The 10,949-nt window shown below is 35.4% G+C and overlaps 1 protein-coding gene across 4 annotated transcripts; it reads left to right on the forward strand.

Moving 5' to 3' along the window:
* The first annotated feature begins 570 nt into the window (after positions 1 to 570).
* LOC105138761 (Transducin/WD40 repeat-like superfamily protein) lies at positions 571 to 10,722 on the forward strand. 4 transcript variants are annotated; one of them, XR_844843.1, is made up of 19 exons: positions 571 to 857; positions 1,326 to 1,456; positions 1,837 to 1,954; positions 2,185 to 2,411; positions 2,501 to 2,603; positions 2,885 to 2,955; positions 3,456 to 3,530; positions 3,613 to 3,756; positions 3,874 to 4,054; positions 5,324 to 5,752; positions 6,704 to 6,760; positions 6,853 to 7,610; positions 8,409 to 8,534; positions 8,847 to 8,921; positions 9,027 to 9,139; positions 9,641 to 9,757; positions 9,867 to 9,935; positions 10,215 to 10,504; positions 10,535 to 10,722. XR_844843.1 is itself a non-coding variant. In XM_011044950.1 (18 exons), the coding sequence occupies exons 1-18, from the start codon at positions 833 to 835 to the stop codon at positions 10,273 to 10,275; spliced, it is 2,880 nt and encodes a 959-aa protein (XP_011043252.1). In that variant the 5' UTR covers positions 571 to 832; the 3' UTR covers positions 10,276 to 10,722. The 4 variants fall into 4 exon arrangements, 2 of the variants coding, with proteins under 2 accessions (XP_011043252.1, XP_011043253.1); XR_844842.1 differs by having other exon boundaries at positions 10,215 to 10,331; positions 10,363 to 10,722; XM_011044950.1 differs by having other exon boundaries at positions 10,215 to 10,722.
* Positions 10,723 to 10,949: the final 227 nt, after the last annotated feature.

Below are 10,949 nucleotides of genomic sequence, written 5' to 3' on the forward strand. Positions count from 1 at the left end.
ATTAAAAAAATATAAAATAGAATTCATAATTTATTATGTATTTGATATTGTGGTATATAGTATTTTTTAAAAGTAAATTTTACTTAAAAATATATTAAATCATGTTTTTTAAATTTATTAATTTTATTTTTAATATCAATACATCAAAATTATTAAAAAATATTTTTAAAATATACCTAAAACTAAAATTTTTGGCAATCTTAAACATTCACTTAACACATTTAAAACCCATGGAATAAAATAATAGTTTAAATAAATATAACAACTAATCCAAAGATGTATGAAATTTTATTGTCTATTTGAGAGTACAATAAATGTTGTGTTTTAAAGATTTTTTACTTAGAAATATAATAAAATAATATTTATTTTTAATATTTGCATATTAAATATTTTAAAAATTAATTTTAAAAAATCAAATTCTAAACAAATATATTTTAACTGTAATGATAAACACGCCCTTAAACAAAATTTTGGACCTCTGGAATAATTGAAGGACTAGATTGTAGTTTATGAGACAGAAAGGAGTACGAGTAGTGGCTATCATGGTCTGAAATCTGAAGAATTCAACTGTTGTCTTCTCCTCTCTCTCTCCCCCCCTCTCCTCTTTATTTTCTTAGACGACAGGGAACACACGTTTCTCAAAAAAAGGAGCCAGACACCTCTTTTCTTCTTCCTCTCTGCTCCTCCTCCTCCACTGTAGGAATCTGAGAGAGAGAGACACAAATTCCTCTCTATCTGGAATCCAATTCCTAATCTTTCAAGAATCATAAGTAGCAGCAGACGGACAACCGCGCGCCTTCCTCAATACGCTAGCGTTTCGAATCTGCAAGAAATGGCGAAGCGTGGATATAAGCTGCGTATCCTTTCTTTTCTGTCTTGATTTCTTCGTCTCATCTGTAATGTCCATGTTTTTAAGCTTTGAATCATCTTTAATTCTAGCTTCAAAGCGTGTTTTTTAGGGTTTTTTTAGTGCCGATTTTAATTCGAGCTTGTTTTCGAGTTGGATTTTAGCTGTTTTTAGTTTTCTAAAACTTTTTAAAATGATCCTTTTTTGGTTTACTGTAGAAATTTCAGGTTTTTATTTTTATTTTTTTATTTTTCTCGTGATTTTCTTGAAATGCTTTCTTTCTCTGCTTGAACGTAATTCAATTTATTTTTCTTCATTTCTTGTTTTAATTATAATTTCAGGTCTGTACTTTATTTTTTTTTTGTTACAAATAATTTGGCGAGAAGTTGTTTTAATCTAAAGCCAAGAGAGAAGTATTTTGGAATCTTAGATCAGAATATTTTCAGTATATTTATTTTCTTGACTGAAATGAAAATAGAAGAATTTGTGGCTCATTCAACCAACGTGAACTGCTTAAGTATTGGTAAAAAGGCGTGTAGAATGTTTATCACCGGTGGTGATGATCATAAAGTGAATCTTTGGGCAATTGGCAAACCCACTTCTTTAATGGTTAGTTCTTATTCTTTCTGTTTTTATCTCTTGCCCACCTATTTAAAGTTTTTCTGATTCCGGTACTCTAATGTGTTTTTCTTGAGTGTGATTTATCTGCTTGTTATCATTTGGGCCAGATCAGTGCATTAATTTTGCTACATTTTCAATCTGTTGTGTTGTATCATATAATATTGCATCTTAGAGGAAGTTTAGATTTTAACCTCAGATAGCATTTACTGAAAGAATTGGAAAGTGGACTATCAGTTTGGAATTGAGAATTACTTGAGTTTGAATCTATCATTTAGAAAATGCTAGTGTAAATGGAATGGGTGCATCTGTTAGTTGGTGTTATTAAAATACATAACTGTGGTTGTTTATTTATTGGTGTCGATATGCAGAGCTTGTGTGGTCATACAAGTCCAGTTGAATCTGTTGCTTTTGATACATCAGAAGTTTTAGTGCTTGCCGGAGCTTCTATGGGTGCAATAAAGCTGTGGGATTTAGAAGAAGCTAAGAGTAAGTTGATTGATTGATGGTATTCCTTGCTTAAATGAAGTGTTTATCATAAGGTTATGTAGTTGGTGTGTTTAACTATGGTATGAGAATTTAGCATTGTGATTACCCTTTTTAAGTCTTTTCCATATGTATGTTGAACTAGCAAATTATTGAGCATTTGGTGTGTCAGGAATCGCTTTTGTAGTTTATAGTAAAAAACTAATCCATTTGTTATTTTTCTTGAAGTGTAGTGGTTCGCACTCTTACTGGACACAGATCCAACTGCACTGCTGTTGAATTCCATCCATTTGGCGAGTTCTTTGCTTCTGGTTCCACAGACATGAATATGAGGATCTGGGATATCAGAAAAAAGGGCTGCATACACACGTACAAGGGTCATACTCAAGGAATTAGCACCATCAGATTTACTCCCGATGGTCGTTGGGTGGTTTCTGGTGGATGTGATAATGTTGTAAAGGTAGATTATCAATCACACTATCCAAACGTGACTTTCATTTAGGTTTTATTTCCACTGTTGATTGGTGTTTCCTTGTTATTGTTGAACAGGTGTGGGATCTTACTGCTGGAAAGCTTTTGCATGATTTTAAGTTCCATGAAGGACATATTAGATCCATTGATTTCCATCCCCTTGAGTTTCTCCTTGCTACTGGTGAGTACATGAATTCTGCTCACTTTTTTGTGTGTGAATGACACCATTATTGAGATGACGGGTGCCTTCCATCTTCTTTTCTGTGAAATTATTACCATTTCATTGGTAATTCTATTTTCTTCAATGTTCTAATTCATACTTGATTAAGGCGCTTCATTTAGAAGCTTATTGTGGTAAAATTTACATATTTCTTTGTTACTCTCTTTGCCCCCACCAGTCAGCATGTTTTAACTTGAAGTACTCAACTACTATGTTGTCATAACCTGCAAATAATTTTTCAGGTTCCGCAGACAGAACCGTGAAATTCTGGGATTTGGAGACCTTCGAACTGATTGGATCTGCCAGACCTGAGGTATCTAAACTTGTGTTTATAAATTGAAACAATTTTAGTCATCAAAATGTGGTTAAATAAGAAAATTGGAGATGGGCTCACAACAACAAGCCCACTTTAGAGTCTCTTGTCAAGAATGTCTTGGAAGCAATCAAGTTTCAAGACATGTTTCATACATCTGATATGGTCATGGTTAGTCAGTTAATGGTGCGAGGCTATTATTCTTATGCTGATATGGAACCATATAGTGCTGATATTCAATAACTTTTGTAACCTAATCAGTTGAGAGCTCTTATAACAATAGATGCTTTTGCTGTCCCAGAGCATGTGGTTCATCATACGGTCTTCAGTTCTGCCCTATCTTCCAACTTTCTTTCCAGTCTCTAAGTTTCTTTACAGGCTGCTCTAGGTTATCCTGTCCTCATTTGATTAATTTTTATGTTGGTATGTGGTTTTCAGGATGATTAATTAGTAAATTCTTCCATTATGTTCCCTAAAAAAGTTATACTTCCACTTTTCAGGCTACAGGAGTGCGCTCTATTACCTTTCATCCTGATGGAAGGACACTTTTTTGTGGATTAGATGATAGTCTGAAGGTTTGGGTTTTTGGCGTAATGAAACTGCATTATGTTATTTGTCAATTGATGTGGAGCTAAAAAATTATGCTTAAAACTGTAGGTTTATTCTTGGGAGCCTGTGATTTGCCATGATGCTGTTGATATGGGATGGTCGACACTTGGTGACCTCTGCATTCATGATGGGAAACTCTTGGGCTGTTCATTCTATAGAAACTCTGTTGGAGTTTGGGTTGGAGATATATCGGTAGCCTTTTCCACTCATGAACCTTTTTTCTGTTTATATGAAGTTAGTTTTTATTTGATTTTTCAAACTTTCAAGTCACCATTAACCATAGTGTTAATATTTTCCTTTCTGTTTTAGTGCATTGAGCCATATGGTGATGGTTTTGTAACTAAAGAAAGTGAATCCACAGACCAGAAATTTAACATCCCTGGATGTAATTCTTCAGATAAAGTAGGAAGTGATATGAGATCAACTTTGGGTTTCCGTTCTCCATCTCCTGACTACGAGACAAAGGAAATAAAGAACATATATGTAGACTGTAAGTTGATAATTTTGTTTTTCTACCAATAAGGCAACTCTGGATATTCATTTTTGGTGTCTTATTTGTTTATATGAGTGCATGAATTCTCCATGTCATCTGCTTTCAAGAACTGTACTGCCCCCATAACTTCTAAGTAGAGTTTTATTTTTATCCACATCCAATATTTGCTTGTGGTGCTTGTTAGTTTTTCATTTGGTCCTTAAGCTGATGCCAAAAATATTTTAATATAAATTTTACTGAAGAGAATTTACGATACAAAGGCTGGAAATTGAGAGAGAAGTTCAAGAAGAAACAAGAGACTAAGAGAATACCATAATTAAGCCATCACAGAGTGATTTACTCGTGGCATGGTATTGGTTCTCTTACAGTTTTCTAATGAAAAGTAGTTTTCACGTTTCCCTTTATTCTGCCAATTTATTTTTTTCTACTTTTCCCTCTATTCTGCCAATTTATTTTCCCATGAAAGATGCAGGGAATATTTTTTTCTACCTTTCCCTCTATTCTGCCAAATTTTTTTTTCCATGAAAGATGGAGGGAATGTTCTTATCTATTAGTTTTATTTTTCTAACTAGAAAATGAGGACTCTTTTGGCTCCTTTAAAATAACAAAAGGTTTTTTTTCGAGAAGAAAATGTAAAAGCATTCCTATTAGGACCACTATATTCCAAAGTGGATTTTCTTTTCCCTGAAAACAAAGTAGAAAACATGAAAAATGTATTTTGTAGCTCTAAAGTTTTCAGATTTTTTTTAAGAAAAAGGAAGCTTGGCTTTCTGACAAAATTCTATCCAGTGAACACATTATTGAATAGTTTTCTGCTTTCTTTAAAAAAAATTGATAAGTTAAAATTTTCCAATTGTAAATGCACTCCCACTGTAGCCATTTAAGATCGTTGTTTAGGGATTGACTGTGTCAAGGAGGATTCGTCTTGAACGAAAACTGGTCCTTCTACCAGACTCCTTTAACATGAATTGATTTAATTCTGAAGTTTAGCTTTTCTGTTCATTTCTTTCTTTCTTTTTTTTTTTTGGTGATTTTGGATTTGAACCAAGTCAGGACTTCCAAAATTCATGTCTTTCCTAGTTCCTAGGCCATTTACATGGATGTACAATAACTGGCCTATCAAAGCTAGAATATTCTGCAGGCATGGAGTGTGATTGTAATTTCCATTAATAATCAGCACATGCTGTTGTCTAGGCATGCATGGTGCATCCCTAATGTCTACAATCTATGTTCTCTCTAATGTGCTTTTCCTTCTTTCATGTAAAGCTACTGGTGGAAATCCTGTTACTTTACAAAGAGCTGGTTCCCTGAATTCATCAAAAGAAGTCCTCTCACTGGATTCCAAGGAAATGAGTGCTTCTCTAACCGAGAAGCAGAGCCCTTTAATGGGAATGAATGCAAATTTGAGTGAACAAGCTTTTAACAAATCTTTCATTGTCCCTACCATTGTCCCTCGGGACATTCCTGTTGAAAAAGATTCTTCTAATTCTGGAAAGGAGACTATCACGTTTACAAAAACCAAACCTGGTATGTTGCTCAGACCAGCTCATGTGCGGAGGCCATCAAATAGCAAGAATGATGTTGACAAGATGTCAGTGGCTCTTGAATCTGGAAATTTTAGCAGTGTTACAAGTGAGAAAGGTAGTGCAAGAGATCCCAGCTTGCAATCCCAGATTGTAACAGAAGATGGAAACTGTAAGTTCTTGCTTTTATAAGAGTATCTTTTTTATTTTTTTAAACTAATAAGCTCTTTACATTCTCACAATTCCTTCTTCTGATATCTCTATCTTCCATGTTCTTTTCCCCTGGGTATTTCCTGAGTAAGCCTTTTTCCATGTGTGCTTGAACTGCATTTTACTTGTCATTCACTTTTCCCAACAATTTTGGGTTAGCGAGCTGGACTGATGTCTTATCTTCTCTACTCTCTCACTGCCTTTTCCATAAAGCCCGAGTCACCTGTTTTGTTAGCTCACGTATCTTAATCTCACTTCTCCATGAGATGTCCCCTGTCCTGTGATTTTTTCCAAATCTTTCATTTGTCAAAGCTGCATTTCATTTCTGATCATGTGGGATCTTATCTGGCCATCTACCTCGATACCTTCTTCTCATTCTTAGCCATGCTGACTTTATGAAGATATTGTTTGACTGCCATCTATTTAGATGACTAAGTATATTACTATCTGTGACTAGCTGATAAAGTTTCCATTTTTTCAATCATATTTGGCAATGTTTGCTAGTGCTTTTTATTGTACCCTTTATGATCAAAGATATTTTTCAGAATCTTATCACCACCATCACAGCCTTTGGGTTGATATATATTGAAGCTTTCTCATTCTGGTCTATTAGAAAACCACTGGGGGCAATGGGCTACTCGGTGGAGCACAGCTTTCTTCCCATGCCTAGGTTCCTCTTCTCCCATTCTCTGTGTTGCTTGTCCTTCAAAACCCCATATTCGCTTGTATCCGATGCTTTGATAAGTTTTACATATACATTTTGTTGACTTCCTGAAGTCAAATAAATGAATGTGGTTTATCTTATTGAAATGTAGATATGTGAAGCATATTCACACATGGTTTTATCTTTTTGGTTGACAATTTGTGATATATCTTTTTATTAGCAGGTAACAACAATTTGTGTATGTTTCAGGTGATGAATCTGTTAAAAGCAGTAAAGAGATTGCCCCTGTTAAGATTGTCAATGGAGGTTTGTCGGTCCTTGCCATGTGTTTGATTCTCAAGCATATGCAAAATGGATGGAAATTGATTTTTTTTTTGCATATATTTTCATTCTGGCAGTTGCAGTGGTATCAGGCAGGACACGTAGTCTTGTTGAGAGGTTTGAAAGAAGGGAGAAATTAAGCAGCGAAGATCAAGAATTAATCACAAGTCATCAAGCTGTGCCAGAATCAAACAGGACCTCCACCACAGAAACAAATACGACCCCGCCTGTCATTTCTGGAACAGATAGAACACCTGTTACATCAAATATGACTCCTCTCATTGTGCCTGAAACAGACAGAACTGCCACAATAGCACCTAAAATGAACCCTTGTTTTATACCTGAAACAGATAATACAGCCTCCACAGCATCAAAAATGATTTCTATCGCCATACCTGAGAAGGATAGAACAGCCACCATAGCAACTAAATCAAGCCCTCGTGTTATACCTGAAACAGATAGAAAACCCTCTTTATCAACTAATATGATGTCACGTGTTATATCGCAAACAGATAGAACACCCCCTGTAGCTGCCCGTATGACCTCACGTGTTATACCTGCAACTGATCGGACTCCCCCAGTAGCAACTATTTTCACCCCTCGTGTTATACATGAAAGGGATAGAACACCCCCTATTCCTACAAACACTGCCACGCGACCTCCCCCAGTAGCAGCTGCTATCACCCCTCGTGTTATTCCTGAAAGGAATAGAACACCCCCTGTTCCTACTAATACAACCACGCCTGTTATACCTGAAGTGGATAGAATACCTTCCATAACCACTAATTTTACACCTCGCATCGAATGTGAAATGGATAGAGCACCCCCCATTCTGGTAAGATCTTTGCCTCCTTTATAGGAAGATTTTTCATGGTTCAAGTATAAGTGGATTTACAATTGGTTTGATGTTCTTATGGTCTGTATAACATAAGATCCTGCTAAGTATATAAGAATCTCTGAAGTTTCAACTTGAAATGGATAGATAAATGCTGCAAGGAATCAGGTGTGATTACAATCAAGTTACTATCTTGAATTAGACATGAGATTAAAAAAAAATATATACATCTTCTATCTGTCGCTATAGATGTTGTCATGGACATTTGAATCAGATAACATCTTATATTTCCCAGCCAACCTCTCAAGTACTCACCTGAGATGACTTGAAGCATCAGATCTCTGAAATGATATTGAAGAAAATCATTTGAGACTTGGTTGTATTTTCCACCTCTGTACTAGATAATGAAAAACTTGCCAAGTGTTAGCAGCACTGTTGGCCGCAGTGCTTGCTGCATGGATTAATGTATGTAGTTCATCCATTTGTGATTGGGCTAGTACTAAATGTAGAAAAACGTGCTTTCTGTTACCAAACTCTTGTTCTAATTAGAAAACCTAATAATCAAATTTCAGTTGTCTTCTTGAAATTTTTTTTACATGGCAAACACAATTTAAAGAAAATTTCTTTTTGAATAGTGTCATTTTTTCTGTGGGAATCTTTCTAAAATTATCAGCTGAGAGGCTGAACCAATGCTCATGACATCCTGATGCTTACAAACTCAGTCAAATGAATTTGTATGTGGCTGTATTATTCACATTCCACGAATCAAACTCAATTTCTCTCTTTTGATGATGACAGAATGACGAGCCTCAAATTTCTGGTAGCAACTCGACCTCTGCTAATTATAAGGATGTTATTGAAGATCTGATGCAAAGTCATGATGTATTCCTAAATACCCTTAAATCCCGCTTGACTAAGCTACAGGTATGTTGAGTTACTTGTGCCTATTGGTGTGCTCAAGTGGTGGATTTTTTCAATCGAAGATGACTTCTAGAAGCATGACATAGTGACTATTCTAAAGATTTATTGCACTGTAAAATATAATAATCCTACTTCTGACAAAAGATCTATGTGCCTATTCTAGTGATTGACTAAGTTTTATGCATGTTTTATTTCAGCATCTTCATTATGGCTAAACGTTCCTTTCTGGCACCTATGTTTTTCTCCTTTTTTTTCCTTCGGGTGGGAGGGGGAGAGGCAAAGTCGCTAAAATGTAGCTTTGATGTTATTTTGCAGGTGATTCGACATTTTTGGGAACGAAGTGACATTAAAGGTGCTATCAATGCCTTGAGGAAACTGCCAGATTATTCTGTGGGTATTTATGGGAATGGTTCATGCCAGTGGATTTTTGTGTTGATAATGACAGTCTGCAAGGCTGTATATCTTGCACATTGATATTATTTAATCTTGTTGCAGGTGCAAGCAGATGTGATCAGTGTTCTCATGGACAAAATGGAGATTCTCAACTTAGATTTATTTTCTTGCTTGCTTCCTGTGCTTGTGGGCTTGCTAGACAGCAAGATGGAAAGGTAGCTTTCATGGGCATATAATAAGAATACTTTTAATGCTAGATATGGTCTTTGGGACTTTATACCATTTTTCTGCAGTCCTTTCCAAATATCATCCAGTTTTGTCTTTAGAAGTGGCAAATTATGACTTCATTTAACTTGTACAAAAACAGCTATGTTATCTGGTGTGCTACATAACTAGAGCTTCAATATGAACAAACTCAATATGTTACTTCTACTATTGAAGAACCATTTTCTTCCTTTTTAAGTTATAAATAAGCGGTCCCTGGAGTCCACTTGGAAGAGAACAATGGCATAGTTTTTAGCGTGTGAAATTGGTAAAGGTTTTAAGGTAGGTTAGAGTATATGATGTAGTGCCAGACCATCATCAAATTATGAATAATTCTCATCAAGTGACCATATACTCCTACATAGGGAAATGAAACTGTCTCAAAACTGGCACTAAATCTGGAACTCAAAGAAAACCCTTGAAGATATTTGACTTAAAATGTTAATTTACAGGCATGCAAATATCTCATTGGAGATGCTACTGAAGCTTGTAGCGGTTTTTGGCCCAGTAATACAATCAGCTGTTTCCGCACCTCCAGTTGTTGGTGTTGATCTTCATGCAGAGCAAAGGTGTTACTAATCAATATTTACATGGACTCAACACTTTTCTGTTACTGCCATGCTCTGTTAATCTAAGTTGTGTGATTCAGAACACTCACTTTTATTGGATAATGTGCAGGCGAGAATGCTGCAACAAGTGCTTTGCTCAGCTGCAAAAGATCCAGCAAATTCTTCCAGCACTAGCAAGGCAAGCATTCTATCTTGACTCTTGAGTACTGCTCCTGCCTCATTTTCTCTATGTTCTACCTATGATTGTGCGATCAACTTAAACCAACACTGCGCATGGAAAGAGCTGCAAATCCTGTTGGCTTTATCACAGAAAACAAGAAGTCCTTTTCTTTGCAGAAATTTCTTGATCCTGCTCCATCGATTTATCCATTGTGGCTTTTTTTTTATAGATTCCCATGTATCTCAATGCTAAATGGTTTTTCTAGTCACTGATGTTATCTGTGTCAATTTTGCACAGGAGGGGCGGTTTATTGACAAAAAGTGCTCTAGAATTGAATCTAGTCCTTCAACAGTCATAGCAAATGGTGCCATCTAGAATCAATTTCATCAGAAAATGTTGAAAGAGTGGCCCAACCAATACCCTGCCAGCAGAAACACAAGGAGTGTGATACTCCTTGCATGTGGTTTTGTCAATCTCGCAATTTTGTTTTGGAGCTCCCTACTGCTTGCCATCATATTGGTTTTTACAACTACTACTACTGACGGCATCCTACAGCTTGAGAGTTTTGTGAGGCAAACATCAGAGCAGTAGCTTTACTTGAAACTATTACCGCGAAGGACGAATTATCTCATCTTTCCAACCATGGTCCTTTCTGAACTTAGCATGAAATTTCACTTCGTAATTCTTCGCCTCTAGGCAGTACTATATGTGTTCTTTTGTGCAAATGAATGTAATTAGTGCCAATTCATATGTATACTCCATTTGTTATATTCAATGAAAATCATAAATTTTTTTTCTGGACCGAGTCCAATTCTAGTTTATCATTTAAATCACAGGTTCTTATGGTTGACTTATTTTTCATTTTTCAAAATAAAAAAGTTTAGTAAATATATTCGGTTGAATATTTTTTTTGCAATTTCTTTATTGGTTATTACAAATGATTTTTTTATTTATTTACATAAATAATTATTAATTTATTTAGTTACATGATTGTATAGATTCTTCGTAATGTACATGTTAAATTTTTTATAT

The sequence above is a fragment of the Populus euphratica genome, unplaced genomic scaffold (assembly GCF_000495115.2).
Source record: "Populus euphratica unplaced genomic scaffold, PopEup_1.0 scaffold159.1, whole genome shotgun sequence".
In the NCBI taxonomy this organism is placed as follows: Eukaryota; Viridiplantae; Streptophyta; class Magnoliopsida; order Malpighiales; family Salicaceae; genus Populus; species Populus euphratica.